At 37.9% G+C, this 18,869-nt stretch overlaps 2 protein-coding genes and 1 long non-coding RNA gene across 6 annotated transcripts; 2 read left to right on the top strand and 1 right to left on the bottom strand.

Moving 5' to 3' along the window:
* The first annotated feature begins 1,355 nt into the window (after positions 1–1,355).
* LOC103956689 (histone-lysine N-methyltransferase ASHR1) lies at positions 1,356–5,825 on the top strand. 2 transcript variants are annotated; one of them, XM_009368712.3, is made up of 14 exons: positions 1,356–1,684; positions 1,767–1,912; positions 2,003–2,137; positions 2,230–2,284; positions 2,386–2,504; positions 2,796–2,884; positions 2,963–3,044; positions 3,450–3,554; positions 3,664–3,748; positions 3,857–3,976; positions 4,136–4,242; positions 4,469–4,538; positions 5,151–5,214; positions 5,288–5,825. In XM_009368712.3, exons 1-14 carry the CDS (start codon positions 1,585–1,587, stop codon positions 5,445–5,447), a joined length of 1,437 nt encoding a protein of 478 aa, XP_009366987.2. In that variant the 5' UTR covers positions 1,356–1,584; the 3' UTR covers positions 5,448–5,825. The 2 variants fall into 2 exon arrangements, with proteins under 2 accessions (XP_009366987.2, XP_009366986.2); XM_009368711.3 differs by having other exon boundaries at positions 1,357–1,684; positions 3,658–3,748.
* Positions 5,826–6,307: 482 nt separating this feature from the next.
* On the bottom strand, positions 6,308–11,991 carry LOC103956688 (serine/threonine-protein kinase MPS1). 3 transcript variants are annotated; one of them, XM_048583056.1, is made up of 6 exons: positions 11,758–11,939; positions 10,920–11,310; positions 9,754–10,766; positions 8,719–8,919; positions 7,721–7,882; positions 6,308–7,359 (listed from the first exon to the last, which is right to left on the bottom strand). In XM_048583056.1, exons 1-6 carry the CDS (start codon positions 11,791–11,793, stop codon positions 6,787–6,789), a joined length of 2,376 nt encoding a protein of 791 aa, XP_048439013.1. In that variant the 5' UTR covers positions 11,794–11,939; the 3' UTR covers positions 6,308–6,786. The 3 variants fall into 3 exon arrangements, with proteins under 3 accessions (XP_048439013.1, XP_048439011.1, XP_009366985.2); XM_048583054.1 differs by having other exon boundaries at positions 6,353–7,359; positions 10,920–11,321; positions 11,758–11,991; XM_009368710.3 differs by having other exon boundaries at positions 6,353–7,359; positions 9,754–10,700; positions 10,920–11,321; positions 11,758–11,991.
* A 1,076-nt stretch (positions 11,992–13,067) lies between these two features.
* Positions 13,068–14,090, top strand: LOC108867909. The gene is made up of 4 exons (XR_007257908.1): positions 13,068–13,184; positions 13,295–13,362; positions 13,551–13,619; positions 13,805–14,090. It is a non-coding gene; the product is annotated as an uncharacterized LOC108867909 (long non-coding RNA).
* Positions 14,091–18,869: the final 4,779 nt, after the last annotated feature.

Genomic DNA, 18,869 nt, shown 5'->3' with positions numbered 1-18,869 from the left:
GGCATCTTTTCCATGTACATCGCAAAACGCTTTCGTAATTTTACTCCACATTGCTCGCTTATCCATCTCATTACCCGTAATCGGGTCATAAGTAGTGTGCATGCAACATTCACACAACGTAACATCGTCAATGAGCTTCCACGAAGTCTTTTTCTTCTCTCTCAAAGTGTAGAAAATATTGAAATGTTGAAAGTGTAAAAAATATTGAAATATGGTGTAAGGTGGAAGATGAGGGTTAGGTATTTATAGAAAGAAAAAAAAAGTTTTAAAAAAGTTTTTTGTATTTTTAAATTTTTTTTTATAATTTTTAATAAATTTTAACGTATTAATTTTTTTTATAATTTTTAATGAATTTTAATGTATTAATTTTTTTTTTATAATTTTTAATAAATTTTAATGTATTAAATTTTTTATAGAGCCAAGGAGCTGCCACGTGGCCAACAGTCATAATTTTGACCGTTGAGCCATTTTTTTTTAAATTTTTGGGGGAAAAATTGTGGACCGTTGATCTGTGATCGAACAGTCCAGTTTAAAAGTAAAATTCAAAATTTTTTTACCGTTGGAAATCCAACGGTCTAGAAAAACTAGCCATTGAAAATCCAACGGCATAGAGAGGGCCACGTCGCCTACTTCTAGGTGAAGAGCAAGTGGGCTGACAGCGGGTCTCGCCGCTTGCACCCTTGTCCCCTACTCGCGCCCACGCGCGATTGAGCTGCACGGGCCAGCCAAATAGGCCAGTCCCTGGGTCAGTAAAAAATGGGCTGGTCTCTTGCTTGGTTTGGGCTGGGTGCTAGGCTGTTTTGTGGGTTGGAGTGGATTGACAAACCACCAGTTTGGTTTTTTGATTGGGTGCTGGGCTATTCCACCTTCGGTGGAACTGCTCTTAGTTACCTGGGTGAGGAAGGATGAAACTTACTATTACTAATCATCACTTAATGCCTAACTTAATAGATTTTTTAACCGTCGTATGATATTGAAATAAATAATAAATAATAATATAAATAGCCTGATTTATCAAAATATTCATCTCAAACAGATAGCTATGCTATAATTATGTGGAGCTCACTAGACCATTATTTGGCCAAAGGGCCATCAGGATGGCCAAATGTAGCCCCTTTTTTATGGAACTTCATTCCTCAGTTGCAATAATTAATTCAAATTCAACGATTATATTTGAAAAAATCCAACAGTAGTTTAACTAAATTACCAATAAATTTAAAGTATAAATTAAAACTAATAAATTATTGAGATAAACTATGTTTAGCCCCTTTAATTGGAAATAGTACATAATATGGCCTGATTTATTAAAAAAATAATTTTTTGCAATGCTGTAATTATGGACAGGGTTATGTTTAAGCCATTTCAGATGGAGATGAGCTTAGTTACTTGGTTGGGGAGAGATTGACTAGGAAGATGATTTGCACAGATTAGGATGATGGATTTTTTTCCCTTAAATTGTAATTTACCATAAAAATCCAGAGGCAAACCCGAATTTACCCGAAAATAAATCATTTGCTCTATCAAACTTCACCACCAGTGACGGCGTTCGGCGGTGAAGAGCAAGCAAAACACAGAACGGCGCTCATGGAAGAATTGCAGAGAGCTCTTGAAAATCGTGGCTTAACCGTTTCGAATCTTCCGGACAAAGGCCGCTCCCTCTTCACCACCAGAGACTTCTCTCCAGGTGCTCTCTCTCTCTCCTCCCTCTCTCTCTCTCTCTAGCTCTGCTGCTTCAGAACATCAACAATGGAGGTTTTGAACTGCAGGGGAAGTGATAATCCTCCAGGAGCCGTACGTTTGCGTGCCGAACAACTCCCTGGCGGAATCCAGGTGCGACGCTTGCTTCCAATCGAGTAATCTCAAGAAATGCTCGGCTTGTCAGGTTGTATACTACTGTTGCAGCTCATGCCAGGTAAGCGCTAGGGTTTCGGATTAGGGATTGCATTGCACTCATGGAGTTTTGGTCGCTTTCGTTGAAGTCTTGGGCTTTGGTAATTTGCAGAAGTCTGAATGGAAGCTGCATCATCTGGAATGTGAAGCTCTCTCGAAGCTTCAGAAGGAGAGACGGATGGCCGTCACGCCGTCGATTCGTCTCATGCTCAAGCTCTACCTCCGTACCAAATTGCAAGCTGAGAAGGTAAAGATTCAATTTTTAGTTTTGGGTTTTTGTTAATTTTTAATTTCTTTTTTGGGTTTGATAGATTAATGCTTGTTAATCTTTTGCTTCAGATCATTCCTTCTGCTGCTGTGGACAACTATAAGTTGGTGGAGGCGTTAGTTGCTCGTATCCTTTTCGGCTTTTTCCGATTAAGATTTGTTTCTTGTTGAATCTGTTTACTGTTTTATTTAACTCTTGTTTTCTGTTTTTCTTTTCGATTAATGAAGACATGTCAGAGATTGATGAGAAGCAGCTGGTGCTGTATGCTCAGATGGCTAACCTTGTCAGCTTGATACTTCAGTGGCCCGATATTAATATAAAGGAGATTGCAGAAAACTTTTCCAAGGTGATCTTTATAAGCAATTTCAGATTCTGTTTTAATAATGAGAAGTTAAGTTATAACGTCAAATTGGCGAATATCCAGCTCAACCAATGCGAAGTTCATCTGGTGTGGGAGTAACTATAAATTTGTATAATTGTATTGCTGTGCTTTTGTCTGCATGATTTCCAGAAATCCTTTTAGTAAATGACCCATGTACTGTTTATATAACTAAAGACGCTCACAGTTTGTCTCCACTTGGGCGATTTATATTTGAGTGAAATCTATCTGAAACTTGATTCTCCTCAATCCATGCAGCTTGCATGCAATGCACACACAATTTGTGACAGTGAATTGAGACCCCTGGGCACTGGGCTATATCCTGTCGTCTCCATTATTAACCACAGGTAACTGTTTTAGTGGATTGATGTGCTTTTAGTTTTACTCTCTTGCTGTACTTTGGCTAAATGGTTCTACTGCTGTAGCTGCCTGCCCAATTCTGTTTTGTTATTTGAGGGACGATCTGCTGTTGTACGTGCTGTGCAGTATATACCCAAAGATGCTGAGGTAATATTTTTGGTCATTGTGGTTTAAAGGGTCTATGTGTTGGAACTTTTGAGATGTATTCTTCATCATAACGCAATAAATAGTAGGCCTGACTGCTTGCATAATTATATATTACATTGAAGGAGAGCTGATTTGCCCTTCATCAACCTAGAGTAAGGGGGCTTCTTCTTCGGCAATCCCTTGAAGTGTTTTAACAGAATGAATGAGAAACTTTATTATTGACCAATATTTAACAATTTATTTTCCATCATTGCATATAGTTATACAGATTCTGTAACATGTTTTGAACCTACACTGAAGATGTTTTGTGTCTTCCATTTTCGTGAAGTAAAGTTGCTTGGCATCCTGTTACTGCATAATCTTTGACTGCATGTCAAGTCTAAAGTCTTCTCTTTTGTTCTTAAGGTGTTGATAAGTTACATAGAAACTGCTGGAAGCACTATGACTCGGCAGAAGGCACTTAAAGAACAATACCATTTCACTTGTACATGTCCCCGCTGCATTAAAGTGGTACTTGTGACTATTCCTTCTTTCAATACTTTATTTTGAGAATGTTACTTGTGAGTTATATAGAACTTGTCTTTTTCTGATGGAATTGAATTTTGTATTGAAGGGTCAGTATGATGATATCCAAGAGAGTGCCAGTCTTGAAGGTTACCGATGCAAGGATAAGGGATGCAGTGGCTTTTCGATTCGCCAACCTGGTACGGTATTACCTGTAGTAAAATTGGTTGGGTGAATTTAAATGAAAATAAGAGTTGGGCGGCTAGCTGAAGCAAATATGGATTGTCTTTTGCAATTTGGATGTGCAGATGGTGATGGGTTCGTGTGCCAGCAATGTGGACTTGTTAGGAGCAAAGAAGAGATAAGGAAGATAGCAAGTGAACTAAAATCATTGTCAGACAAGGCTCCTATATCTACATCCTCTTGCGGTATCCTTCTTTCTCTGTGCCATGAATTGCTTGCATTTTTTTGGCAATCTGATGTTATTTTTATTATAATATTTCCTGACTTCTAATTTTTAAACTCAAATTTCATCAGAAAGATCTCATCACCATGTATTGATAGTTGATACTGTTGACTATGTTTAGATTACCAGGAAGCTATATCTGGGCTTAAGGCAATTGAGACACTGCAGAAGAAACTGTATCATCCGTTTTCAATCTCTTTGATGCAAACTCGGGAGAAGCTTTTAAAGGTATCTGTTTTGCATAGCATTGAAAATATTTCCTTATTTTCGGTTTGATGGCCCTGTTCATTGTATTATTAAGAGTTAAAATATTTTGAGATCAATGATTTTGGACACTCAATTTAACTAGTAGTAAATTGTGGTTATTCAAATTTCACAAGAACGTCAAACACTGTAAGGTAGCGTGCAGTGACTTCCTGATGCATTTGCTTTAATGAAATCATATTGTCTTCAGATTTCGATGGAGCTGGAAGACTGGAATGAAGCTTTAGCATACTGCAGATTGACCATTCCAGTGTATCAAAGTATGTCTTGCTTCAATTTTTCAATTTCTTTTATCGTTTATAAGTTTATGTTGTTCATACTTGATTCCACAATTGACATGTATAATTTCTGTACTTTTCCCCCTAACTTTTGGCCGTTCAAATTGGTGCCGTAGGTTATAAGTAGTGCATTTTAGATAAAAAAATTACTATTACTTTTGTTCTCGTTGCTCGACAAGGGGCATACCTATAAAGTGCATCGAAAATAAATTGAAGTTTCGGTGGAAGAAAGGGAAAGGTGTTAGAATATTGTGGATTGAGTCAATTGAGGCCAGTGCGTGTTCCACTTGTGAGAGAAGACCTCTAACTTACAAGGCTTTGTGTACAAGTTTGAAGTTTATATTTAGTCGCTTTTGCTTTATTTGAATTCATTGCATTGTCTTTTATGAGGCAGCATAAGGACTTAAAATTTAACTTTACTTACCTCGTAAACAAATTTCAGGAAAGTGGATCAGAATTATTGTTGAATCTGTCTGTAGCGGTCCATATGCTCTTGAACTAAATGTTTGATTCTTCGTAAATGAAAGTCAAGTAACACTGTTGCTTTCAGATAATACTGCTGTTAATGTCGAGTTTCACTCCCATTCACTGCAGGAGTATATCCTGCTTGTCATCCTTTGCTTGGATTGCAATATTATACATGCGGGAAGCTCGAATGGTTAGTATTTTAGCTTGAATTGTGGTAACAGTTCTCTGGTGAATCTCTAAACAAACTAATTTCTTGCATACAGGTTACTAGGAGACACGGAGAACGCTGTCAAATCCCTGACCAAGGCGGTAGATATATTGCGGATTACTCATGGGACAAGCACACCTTTCATGAAGGACCTATTGATGAGGCTGGAGGAAGCACGCGCTGAAGCTTCTTATAAACTTTCATCAGAAGAGTAGAAGACATCTGCTGTGCTCCCTGTAAACTTGCTTACTCGTTTCTGGATTTGTGCACACCACCCTACTCGTGCACTCCAAACAAATTTTTCTTTTTAAATTTAGAAAGTTTATAGTGCACGATTCAACAATTCTCTATTCTTATAGAAGCAAGTATGGTGATGCCCGTTACTCTATTTATCACTCTTAGATGAGTTTAAAATTTTGAGATCTGTGTAGTGGATAGACACAAATCTTAAAATTAAACTTATTCAAGGGCGATGAATAGGGTGGGGAGTATTACCATCACTGAAAGTGGTGAGCAAATATGCACCCGGTGGTCGCACTTGAACTTTTGTATTGGCAAGTATTTCTTAATATATCTCTACACACCATTATTCATTTCTCATTTCACCGACGTATTGGCCCTGCTGCTCACACCAAGAGGAAAAAATGCCTGATCACGATGAGATCAACAATCCGAGACGATCATGGCAATGACCTCCCAAGCTCCTATCAATTGCCAACACGTGGCTCATGGTTTAGATTATCTCACGAGTTAGGCCCCAAGTTTAGTTGCCCGTCAAGAAAGAATTTTCCTGCATGTTTAAAGAAGTTTCATCGTGGTTTAATTCCTTGGATAAGAAAATTGTTAAGTCCGTTTAATGCTGAAGGCACAGAGAAGAAGCAAATCGAGCCAGTTCCCCACTCGAGGCAGTCATTCGATTAGAAGTTAATAAATTTTAGACACAATCTATTTACTCTCGATACTATCATTACCAAGTACGAGCACGCTCAAGCAATCATAAAAAGGTAAAACTCAAAAGAAGGAAAAAATAAATAAAAATAAGTTACCCAATACAGATAATCTTCTTGCTCTAGGGTTTTTCTACGTAATTGTTATTTTTGTCTAAAAAAAACACAGATAGTTCATGAACCACATTGTTCATGTAGTTTACATACAGGGCAAAATGATGAACATCCACGCCAATCACTCTCACCATATTTTCTTTTTATATTTAACAAAACAATATAAACACACAAGGAATATTACACAGCATTACAAAGAGAGAGAAGAGAACTATGGTATCCAAAGCATATGATTCCCCTAGGGGCCTACAAATCGAAAGATTCTCTCTTGCAACCAAGATAAAGTCTTAGTGGCATCACTCATTCAATAAATGTTTGCCACGTGTTCAAAAAGTGCACCACCCGTCCAACAGGAGATGCTTGCCGCATATAGTGTTGCCTTTGGTTACAAGTGAGTTTCTCCCCTAAGAATCAGCTGACAAAAGTGGATACCAGTTTCTCAACAAATGGGAGCTGATACTGTGAGTGATGATATTGCTTGCAACTTCACCTTTTATCCCTCTGAGTTTGCTAAATGTTCCTGGAGCTGAAGGCAAAGTTTTGTCATTTGGGAGAGCAATTTACATTGTAGGTCTCGTGACGATACTAACTGAGACCCTATTGATGTGACAGGGTCCTTAAGCAGTTGCTGCATCTGACAGCATAGCTTGGAAGCCTCACGATCGTCAGCACAGGTTTGGGAAATAAGTTGAAGCAGTTTACAGTTTTCCTCGCAAGGCGAAGATGGCTGCTGTGGAACCGGGGGAACAATGAAAGGGTGTTGGAGTAGCTGAGGTATCCTCCACCTTTCGTTGCGGTCCCATGCGAGGCACTTTTTCATGAGGTCCATAAGCCAGGGGTTTGAGACTGGTTCATATGTGATTTCATGGTTGGGATCAGTTATAACTTTGAACTTGGCCCAGAAGGTCTTGTAGTCTGCAAATGGTGTCCTCCCATATACCATCTGATAAAGGATGCAGCCAAGCGACCAGATGTCTGATGGCCGACCACACTTGATAGTGTTTCCATCTGCATCACTCTCGTTGCACATGAACGCTTCTGGAGACATGTAGCTAAGTGTACCCACCTGCATGCGTAGCATACAGAAGAACTAAGCAAAAGTACAGACAAGAGGTATCCCATAACCTCCAACACGCTTCAGCAGTCTGGTTATGATAAATTAAGGAGCCATATCGCTAGAACAGAGAATCGTACAGCATCCCAGCTTACATTGCAGATACTAAGAGCTACATTAAACATGTGATTACAAATGCAATTTACCATTACAAAACGAAGTGAGAAACCCCTTCTAGATGTTGCAGATATATGTTTTCTAAACAAGGGAACAAGAAAAATAGGATATGCATTGTACTCAATGGGTATGTCCAAATATAGCAGATTGAAGTTCCCAAAAAGAAGAGGGAGGGGGGAGCCTAAGTGATAATCACCTGAGAATCCCTCTGGATGTTCGTTGTATCACTCATTATTGCTTTCGCAATCCCAAAATCAATTAGCTTTAGAGAGCCTTTGACAAGAAGGAAGTTGGCTGGCTTCAAGTCAGAGTGCACAATACGTTCCTCATGTATAGTGTTAACCGCTAGAAGAATTTGCTGTCATTTTCCAACAAGATCGGTTCAGCTTTTACATACTCAGAAAGATCACCAAAATTAATTTGTTCCACATGATAATAAAAGTACATGCATAAAATTATACCCCAGACCTTTCCGCAAATGCAGTGATAAAGTTAGAAAAGCAATTCATACAACTTTAGAGAAAACACAACTAGTGGTAGAAAGCTATACCTTGATGGGTCTTTGTGAAGTATAACAAAAATCGGGTGAGTCCATTGTCAGTTTACTAGCATTTTACTTAAAAATTTCACTATGCAAGGCACAACCATACACTACTCTAAATGAGGTCAACTGAATAACCGTACTTAAATTCCCTTAAGCTGACCACATGTTAGGACAAACATAATCCAGTATGGCCAAATGTAGTAACTAGGGAAAATAACCATTACATAGAGATAGAGGCAATGCGTTTGAGTCCTCTATGCAAAACATTATAGAGTGTTACCCAAAAAAAGAATCCAATATTTGAGAAGGAAAAATAAACACATTCTTATTAAAATTAGGGAACTCTTATTAGTACTCCAACAAAGTCATCCCGCACTCCTTAGTGAGAAATAAGAGAGGAAGGAGGGTAGGGTGACAATTTTGGAGTGCTTATAACAATTCCCAACAGCACCTGTATGGATCCTATCAATAAAAAAACCTAACAAGTGCCCCAAAGAATATCACTAACCAAACAACATGAGTAACTACCTAATCATCCAACTACTTGAGAACGAGTGAACCTTCAGAAAATTATATTTTGAATACAAAAAGCATAAATAAAATCTCTGCAAAATATACCAACTATAAATCAAGGTACTTAGCACATATACCTGCCAGTAGAATCGTAGCCAATTCTCATCTATGGTCTTTTTGGAGACGTCCATTTCCTTCCACTGCTGAGACAGCATGTGAGCCAAATCAATTTCCCCATATTCAAGTACCATGTATATATACCCATCATCCTTGACTCTGCCATCCTTATTATTCATGGAGCCACTCAAGACCTCATGGAGCAAAGCCTTATCTGTCACCTAATACAAAAAAAGGAATCAGAATTATAATACAGCCTGCAAAGATCCTACTTTAGACATGGAAAACCCATAAAAAATAAATATTGATCATTCCAAAGAGTCCTATCGTCTTAGGATTTCCATATCAGCACCTTCAGTATCAAAATAACTCTGTCTCCTCAATCTGTGTCCATGTACATAGGCATCTTCTCTGTGAATTTCATCCATATTATTGTATAAAATATTAAAATTATTATAAATAAACCAACAGGAATATCAAATTAGGAAATACAATTGTTACAAAAGGATTTCCACTTGTCGGTACATATATTTGGGTTTCTAATTTTCCATCACATACATTGTACATTGCAAAATGGCCAGCAATATCACAGGTATAACTTGCTCTAAGAAGAATGCACAACACAAAATTCATTGTATTAGATGTCGAGAGCAGATAGTTAATCATTTTCTCCATTATTTTAGACACCTATATATAACCTGGCCTACTCCAATGCCACCTCAATCTCCTTCGGGCCATTCACTTTAATCAAGCCACTTTATCAACTACCATTCTAGCCATCTGATGCTCCTCTTGGCTATGTTGAGCTATATTATGAAATATTCCTTCGAAAATCCATTATGACTTGAGATGATTTTGGCCATCTTGAGATCAAGACTCTACAGCCAACGCTCTAATTTGAAACTTAAAAGACTTCATTACCATCTTAGGTCTCATCTCAATTGCAGGATTTGAAAATTTGAATTGCATACTATTACAGTGACATAATATAGCAACGCTGTAGATGCAATGATCTGCATGTTATCGTATGAACAATTTAGGTTGAGAGTGAATACCTCATAGTCAATAAGCTGTATGATGTGGTTTTTTCCCTTCAGCCTATTCAAATACTCAATTTCTTGACAAAAGCCAAAAGCAGTGGCGTAATCACGCCCTTTCAGCTTGATTTTCTTAAGTGCATAGATTGTACAGTCTGATGATATGACTTTGTGGACCTCACTGCTCCCTCCACTACCTATTTTTCCGAGCCTTTGATAGAGCTTCCCGTTGACTTTAAAAAACAATTCCGGATCATAATTCCTTTTACGAGGGGCTGGTGCACCTTTACTACTTGCAGCCTTTTGTTGCTTCTCTGATTTAGAAGGCTCTGACTTCATATCGGCACATGAATTTTGGGGCAAAGGAACCTGTGATGGTGGATTCGTAACATCACATGCAAGCCCTTTCCCTTCAGTTGACTTGTCATCAAGAAGAGAATGACGTTCTGTAATCTTACTTTCCTTCGACACGCAGCCAATTGGATCCTTAGAGAGTTCATACTCCTTAACTTGCATTTGGGTATCAATTGCAGAGTTACAACTTTGGTCTGCAACAGCTACCTGGGCAGGTGACATTCCACTGGTGACTTTTAAAGAAGCTTTTGCCGGATGCATCATATTCCCTTGAGTTACTGCTTGAGGATCGACTGCCACATGAGGACCACTATGAAAATGAGAACAATAAGTTGTTGTACTAAGCATGGGTGCTGAAGTAGCATGGACAGACGTTGTTGTAGCACAAGATGGCCCGACAACTGAGGATTGAGTCGCAGGCTGGCTTAAGAAGTTCCTAAACTGATGCAACTGGTCCTGAATGGCAGTTGTTCTCTTTGCCAATGAAGAAGAAATTCCACCATCAGACTTCAAACAGACATCGGATTCCATGTTCTGAATATTCTGATGCTTTGAGTCAAGATTGGTGACAGCTGATCTATCCACTTGACTGCCGGAAATCCACTCCATTTCTGTTAACGCAAGCGAACGCATGTAAGATGATAACTCCATTTCAGTGGCCATATGATCATCGGCCCCTGCATGTTAAGCGACAAATTCGAAATTCGAAATTGTTTTTGATATTCTATGGAATATTAGCAATAAATGGTACAATGTCACAAACAAAGACGCCTAAAAAGCACCAAAGCACAGAAATCAAAACCAGCAGATTCAGGAGAAAGAATAATTACCCTGGGGAATGGGAACGCTTCCAGTTGAAAATTGGACCTTTTTTTTACCATCAATCTGTTGGGACTCCAAGTGCAAGGGAGACATCAAGTTATTGTCTTTACCACTAACGCCAATTTTGGCTTGATCTATTTGCGCATCAAATGGATTTAATCGTTCATCAAAGGTTTGGGTGCTAACGCCTGAAGTGGAAAATGGTGTAATAGATGCATCTTCTTGAGTTTCCTTCATGTTGTTTGGCTGCGCAATTGAATCCTTTGCAGTATTACCCTGACTCATTGAAGCTGCATCTCTCAACTGCTTTGATTCAACTAGAGGAGCCACACTTGAATCCGCACTTTTGGATACGCTTCGCTGGGGGAGCACCATACGCCGGGGTCTTATGCTATTTGACTGCATTACTCCTAAATATTTCTCGAAATCAGCACTTGGAGAATTTTTAAGGGTGCATTCACTCATTGCATTTGAAAAACTAACAAGGTAATTCAAAAAATCTAATCTTAATCATAGAAATAGATGTTTTGAATTTCTTTAAACATCAAAGTTTTAACCCCAAGTCCCCAAATTGAAACAAATGGTCCGCCGGCTTTTTTTGACATAATCACAAAGCATACAAGGGTCAGTAGAACCAAATCTCATCAGCTCACTTTCAAAGACAGATGCTTTACCACAAAAACTTTACCCAAAATTTCAAACTTTGTTTTTATCAAGAAAATATAGAACCCTAACGAGAAAAGCCAAAATATCGAATTCCCAATTTCACCCAAAAGTTAAGAAAAAAAAAACACAAATGAAACCCTAAATTACTTCTTTAAGATTAATAAAGGAAGAGAGAGTTACCGAGAGGGCGGTGTCGCTTGAAGGCCGCCTGGACATTCCGGAGAAAGTTCGGCGGGGAGGAGGACGAGAACGACGAAGACGATGACGATGTGGAATCCAGGTTGACCGGACGGATCAAATTCCTCGCCGCAGCGGGTCGGACTGGAAGGTTAGCCTCCCCGTCCATGGCGGCGTCTAAGCGGCATTTCTATGGAGGGAGGGAGGAGGGAAAAAAGTGAATTCGAAAAGAAGAAGGAAATGGGGGGAAATCATTCAACTGGGGATTTGGGTTTTGCGGTTTGAAATTGGGATTTTGGTCTCCATGAGTAGGAGCGGAGTGAGAGGCACCTGAACCCACACCACACAGCAGAGATGGTGAGGGAAGCACTGGAAATTTCAAATTTCTGCATATTGGCGCTTTCGGGCTACTTAAGGTTCATTTTATAAGTTGTGGGCCTAACATTTACTGATCGCTAAACTGATCAGCCTATGCTGAGAAATCGCGTATTGCCCAAACTCTGTCCAAAACAGCCCAGCCCATGATAAAGTCGGGCAATTGAGTGGACCCAAGCCCGCCGGACCGGGCAATCAGGCAATTCGTGCCCCACCCCTTGTTCGGGTGCCCCTATCTAACGTCAGCATCACGTCAGTCACATTTTTAATTTTATTTGGTGTTAAACGCATGCAATACACGTGCGCATGATTGACACATGGGGATAAAAAAGTCGTGTGGGGCTCGTGTTGTAGGGCACTACGCTCAAAGAGATCTAGGACGACGTGGACCGTAGGATTTCTAACCTTAAAACATCTTAAACATTGGATTTCCACCAATTTTTTTTTTAAATTCAGTTCCGACGGCTATGACATTTAGCGTGATTTGGTCTATTAGATTTGTAACTGCTATATCATCCCACGATCTAGATTTTGTCAACAATTTTGGGGTTAAAATTTTCAAAAAAAAAAAAAAGAAGGAAAAAAATCAGAAAAATTGGCATATAGCCATTGTGCCCACATGGCACAATTTGGCATGTTGGATTGTAAAAAAAAAAAAAAAAAAAAAAAAAAAAATTGTAATCCAACATGGCAACAGAGAGCTCCCTAAACTCTACCCAACCTCCCCCACCTCGCGCGACGTCTCTTCTTGACGTCAACCTCGCACACCTTGCTGTCACCACCGCGAGCTTCCTCTCGCTGTCTCCATAGCCCACCTCGTCTGGAGAAATTTTTAATTATGACGGGTACACAAATGGTACATTACGTGTTTCAATAGAAGTAGTGGGAAATTTTATTTTTTAAGTTATTAGTTTTTTAGCACATATATCCCACCATTTGTATAATGACACGTGATGTCCCACCTCATGTACCCGATCATACTGAAAAATCTTTCCTCGCCCAGCTCGATTCGTTGTCTCAACCGCCACCTTAACACCTACCACGAGACTTTCCAGGTTCAATCTCTCTCCGTCTCTAGAAATTCAAATTTTCCTTTCTTGTAATTTATTTTTAAATTTAAAATGTTTTTGTTGATGGTTTTGTTTGTTGAATTTGATAAAATCAGGTGTTGGATCACTGTACCTTCAACACTCGAGAAGGTGATCTGGGTTGAGGTCGTAAAGATGGGAATTTGTAAGTCTTATCAATCATCAAATTTTGTCTTTCTTGCTTTTATTTAGTTTTTTATTACTGATTTTAATCATCTATGTCCACTACTAATATTTTGGTATGTTCATTAAAAAAACGTGTCCACTCGAATTGCAAAATCTGGAAATATATTGAAGGAATTCTGATTCGAGCTTTATGGACTTTACAAATAGGAAGATGAGGAGACAATAAGAAGTACAAAAGGATGCATTTGGCTCCCATTTTTTAGGTTACTTCCATGAGTAGGTACCCAAAAACTGGCGACTGACGTGAGCTTAAATTTTTAATTTTTTTCCTTAATTTGATATAAAGTTTGAATTTTGAATTCTGGGTTGGAATTAGTTGTTCATTTAATTTGATGGATTTGATTTAAATGGAAGGACTTTGCTTTCACGATTAAGTTTTAATTAAGATGCTAATTTTGCAGGTACCCTGCAATTAACAAACCAGTTGGAGTTGTGCACTGGCTTTAGCACAGTAGATGCTGCGAATGTTAATGGGGTTGTGATTGTGGATGCTGACATGATTATCCGAGGGCCGATTGTTCCTTGGGAACTTGGTGCTGAAAAAGGCAAGGCTCTTCCTGCATCATATTATGATTTATGGGTATATTACTACTACACCTTTTTTCCTTTCATGTAAATGACACTAGATTTTGGTTGAGATCAGATTGTATCAGACAAGAGCATTGTGAATGTCATGTAATTCCATTTGATCGTTTGTGCCTTTAGTACGTGTATGTTGCCAACCTATATATTGTTGAAAATGTGAATATTAATCATGCCTAAAATTTTAAAGAAAATATATAGCAAATGCTAATTTTTTTTTTCTTCGTATAAGTAGATAGCACTAAATGCAAAGCACTAGAGCAATAGCAATGCAACTGTCAAGTTTTTCAATTGATTTCATGGAAATTTGTGTATATAGGATTGTAAATCCCACCGTTGAACACCTAAGATGACTGTACATACATATAGAACTTTTGTATGTTTTATACTCGCTTTTAAACCTCACAGCATCGCGCGGGTACCTGTGCTAGTGTAGTTCTAAGATGGGAAATTTTTGTTTTGAACCCATCATTTGTTTTCTTTAACACTGGAACACTATAATTGAATGCGAGGTAGAACCTTGATTAGGTCAGTTAATATAGATGATGGGAAATCTCATGGGGGTATCAACCCAATTTAAGACCTGGTTTGGTACTGAGGTGATTCTGAAAAAAGCTGCTATCAAAAAAAGCTGGGAGCTGTTTTTGTGTTTGGTAAACACTCAGCTTCAGCTTTTTTTCACAGTTTTGGGTGAAAAAAAGCCAAAAACAAGAAGCTGCAAAACCCAGCTTTGAAAAACCGGCTTTTTTTCACATCTGTTTTGCATAAAAGTTTACCAAACACTCTAATACTGCTTTTTTTTTTTCAAAAGCACTTTTACAAAAAAGTTTACCAAACACTCTGCTGCTTTATTTCACTGCTGCTTATTCTCACAGCACAGCAGAAGCAGCTTTTTTTCAAAGCACAGCAATACCAAACCAGCCCTAAGTCTCTTAACACTTAACATTACAACATGAATATTTGAATAGAATCCTTATGAATGGAGGGTGAACTAAGACTCAACATTACAACATAAGCTGGTTGGTTTCAAGCAGCTGGTGTCATGGTGGTATGGTGGCATAATTTCCATGCACGTCTAGTCTCATGGCGGAGGCGGAGGCGGAGGCGGCGAGGGCTTCTAATAGTTTGTATGGAGGAAGGACTCATGGAGCTTGAAGTGGAGTCAGATTCGAAGACACTAATCGATATGATAAATGGAAACATCCAGTTTGAAGTCGTATTAAAAGGTCTGCTTTATGATATACTAAGGCTTAGACAACAACTGAGGTTAGTATAGTGTTTGTGTTTGCTCTCTATGATTGTAACCGGGTATCGCACCTTGTAGCTTCTTTTGTGTCACATAATGGTGGTTTTCATTGATGGGATCAGGTTGGGCCCTGTAGTTGTTTAATACGCTAGCATCCAATGTAAATTTTTTCATTCAAATCTAACAAATTTCTTATCGCTGACAAAAAAAGAACACTACAACATTACAACATAAGCATTACAATTTAAGTTTTTAACACTCAAACGCTTCATATAGTGCAAAACAAGCTTTTGGTTATGAATGGAGGGTGAGTTCGAAGTTTTGGAGGCTCCAAATATAGATGATGGGAAATTATATAGGGTATGAAGCTAATATCCTTCATTAGGTGGGTACTCTAAGCTTGATACCACAACTTCCCAAAGTTAGAACGTTGTACCAAGTTAGATAACAATTCAACCCTACAAACTTAAACTGTTAGGTAGTTGACCAACAACATATGCCAACCTAACAATTGTCATAAATCTCACTACAACTTTTACTAGGATAACTACTTACATGGTGTGGCGTCTTGTGTCAATTAACATAAAATGTCAACGTGACAGTATACCTGTATCATGTAAGTCATCATCAGCATAAGTAGGTGGCCAAATATTCAACTTTCACCTACACGTTTAAGATTACAATTATTTTGTCATTTTCCCCACATTTTAAACTCTTTTTTATATTCAAATGTCCTACCCAAAATTTGAATTGGTATTCCTTCAGTTTTCAATAGTACTGATTTTCGAATTGTTAAGTCTTTGATTCCCACAGTCCATACTCTGTACTTAGCAACGGTTACCAAGCAAAGCAAGGTTTCCATCCTTTGATGTTTTTGGCATACGGTTAAATTTACTTTTGAAGATGTTGGCGTTAAAGCATAGAATCTGAAAAGCAACAATAAAATACTTAATTAACATGAACAACTTGGTGGTGAAATGACTCATAAGATTTATTTATTTTTTAATATTATTATTAATTCTAAAAATTTATGCACTAAAAAGATAAAGATTTGAGCTAAACGAAATAATGAAATAGTCATAATAATTAGTATTTTTGAAAATAAAATTTAAGAATTCTCACTCATAAATGAAAAATAATATCATTAAATTGTAATGTGAAGTGTCAAACTCATTACTCATATGATTAAAAGGTGAGGGTCATTATGTATATATATTCCTAATAAATATATGTTATTATTTATTTTTAATTTTTTTGGTTATTAAAGTAGACAACTTTATTGGAATGGTGTGATTTAAGAGCAGAAGGAATCAAATAAAAAATGAAGCAGCTTTTCCCCAAAAGACTTTAAACCATATTATTGTGTAATTAGTGTGTTTAAAACTATACCTTAGAGCAACTCCAGCGTTGGAGCCCTCCCCCCTGGCAATACACTATTCAATCCACCTAATGAACAGTAATTGCCCTTAATGAACAGTAAGTAGCCCTGGCAATAGGTTTTGCATCTCCACCGTTACACTTCTATAGCCCTGGCAATAGGCAATAAAATATTAATATTTTTTTTATTTATAAAATTAATACAAAATAATTTTAAATGTAATATCGGATAAGATTTTTAATCGTTCTCGTTGCGCCACGTGTCATTATCCTAAGTATTATTAAATAATACAAAATAAATAATTATAATACAATTATTGGTGACGGAATGTGATTGAAAGGAATGTGATTGAAAGTAGTTGAGAAAATATGAAATTGTTGTGTAAGGTAGATAATAATGAGAAGGTATTTATAGAAAAGTAAAAACAATTTTTTTTACAATTTTTTTCAGATTTTTCAGATATTTTTTTGAATTTTTTTGAATTTTTTACAATTTTTTTAAAATTTTTATTCAATTAATTAATCTCTGCCGTTGGATATAAAAAAATTTGAATTCCAACGCTCCAGATTGTGCCACGTGTCACAACGGTAACTTTTCAGATTTTTAAAACTATTTTTTCATTTATTTTTTAATTTATAAAGCATTTTAATATCCACCGTTGATCTCAGATCTAACGGTGGATATTAAATCTGACTTTTTTTTTTTTTTTACCGTTCAGATCTAACGGTCCACATTAAGTGACCATTAAGATCTAACGGACCGTGGGAAGCCACGTGGCTTCCCAACGGTAACTGACAAAAGCCTTTTTTTTCTGATTTTTTTGTTGGGACGCGCCCCCACGCGCGCGTGGGGTGCACGCGCCTGACACAAAAAAAATTAAATAATGCGCTGACGCCACCCTGGCGTCAGCATGCCGTCACTCCCACCCCGGGCTCAAGGCCTGTCAATTTCTCACGGGCCTGGCCCTCGGGCCTCCCCCTTCCCCCCGGCTTCCCCACGCTGGAGCCGATCCACCTTCACTCGGGCCTCCGTTTTGGAGCCCGTCCCCCGAGCTAAATGAAACGCTGGGGATGCTCTTATTGTGCGCCCAAAAAGTCTTGCCTTGGCCTTAGGGTGATACCAAGCCTAGTTTCTAGTTTCTGTGCTCCCCCTCTGCCTTGCCATAAATTCATGTTGGGTTTCTGTAAACGAGCCCTGGCTGGGTGCTCTGCTTCCAAAATATGCTATAACTGTACCAGTAGAGTTGGTATAGCCACATAAGTTTGAGCATATATTATGGAGCAAAAAATAGTACATAAAATTCTGGAGCAGACATGTAAATTTTTACTTACAAGTGGTGAATGACGTCCTCATTAAATTGGCGAGTCTCATATTTGCTCAGAAAAGGTATTAAAGATAAGATTAATTACTAAATTTTATCTTTATCCCTTCCTAATTGAAGGTCAACTTCATCGAGTGATGAATAACAATCATATTCAATCAAGGATATTTCCAAGATAATCTCAAAATATTATTTAACAATAAAATATCTTTGAGATTATTCTTTTCTCATCCATCCTATGGATGACTCATCTTGGTCAATGGGATGCCGCCATGTTAGGCTAAAATTCTACACCCTAGGCCTGCCACCTTCCTATAAATACTTCATTTTCACCAGTTTTTGGTAAGTTTTTGCCACACCTTATGTCCTAAACTAACATCATTTTCACTAGTTTTTGGTAAGTTTCTGTGAGATGCCTATGTTTCCTCTCAACACAACCATTTTGTTCGGGTGTGTGAGGACAAGAAAGCTGATGCATAATACCATGTTGTAGTAGAAACGATTTAAAAGTAGAACTGGTGAATTCACCCCTTGAATCCGTTCGGAGAACTTTGATTTTATTGCCAATCAAGTTTTCTACATAGCTCTTGAAATGAACAAATATGGAATACACTTTAGATTTGAGTTTCAATGGAAAGATCCAGCTATACTTGGTAAACTCATCAACAAACAAAACATAATATCTATAACCACTGACAGAAAATGTAGGTGCAGGGCCCCAGACATCACGATGCACAAGTTCTAAAGCAACAGACACTAAACTAACACTGGTAGTAAATGACAGTTTGTGATTCTTGCCAATGGCACAATCTGAACAAAAGAAGGAAGTGAACTTTTTACCAGTATAGGCAATAGAACTATTATTTAAAGTTTTCCTGAAGATGGCAGATGATGGATGACCAAGTCTGTTGTGCCAAACTTGCAAAGAAGCTTTAGTAC

The sequence above is a fragment of a genome, unplaced genomic scaffold (genome assembly GCF_019419815.1).
Source record: "Pyrus x bretschneideri cultivar Hongxiangsu unplaced genomic scaffold, Pyrus_bretschneideri_v1 Contig2, whole genome shotgun sequence".
Taxonomy (NCBI): domain Eukaryota; kingdom Viridiplantae; phylum Streptophyta; class Magnoliopsida; order Rosales; family Rosaceae; genus Pyrus; species Pyrus x bretschneideri.
This window is presented reverse-complemented; position numbering and strand designations above follow the sequence as displayed.

What these genes read in the sequence shown, in the direction of transcription:
- LOC103956689 (XM_009368711.3), top strand. Translation starts at nt 1,585, where the DNA reads ATGGAAGAATTGCAGAGAGCTCTTGAAAATCGTGGCTTAACCGTTTCG. An exon ending in GGTGGAGGCGTTAGTTGCTC is followed by an intron (nt 2,285 to 2,385) that starts GTATCCTTTTCG and finishes CGATTAATGAAG; the next exon opens with ACATGTCAGAGATTGATGAG. An exon ending in ACATGCGGGAAGCTCGAATG is followed by an intron (nt 5,215 to 5,287) that starts GTTAGTATTTTA and finishes TCTTGCATACAG; the next exon opens with GTTACTAGGAGACACGGAGA.
- LOC103956688 (XM_048583054.1), bottom strand. Translation starts at nt 11,923, where the DNA reads ATGGACGGGGAGGCTAACCTTCCAGTCCGACCCGCTGCGGCGAGGAAT. An exon ending in CAAGCGACACCGCCCTCTCG is followed by an intron (nt 11,322 to 11,757) that starts GTAACTCTCTCT and finishes AGAAATATTTAG; the next exon opens with GAGTAATGCAGTCAAATAGC. An exon ending in ACATCCAGAGGGATTCTCAG is followed by an intron (nt 7,360 to 7,720) that starts GTGATTATCACT and finishes CTACGCATGCAG; the next exon opens with GTGGGTACACTTAGCTACAT.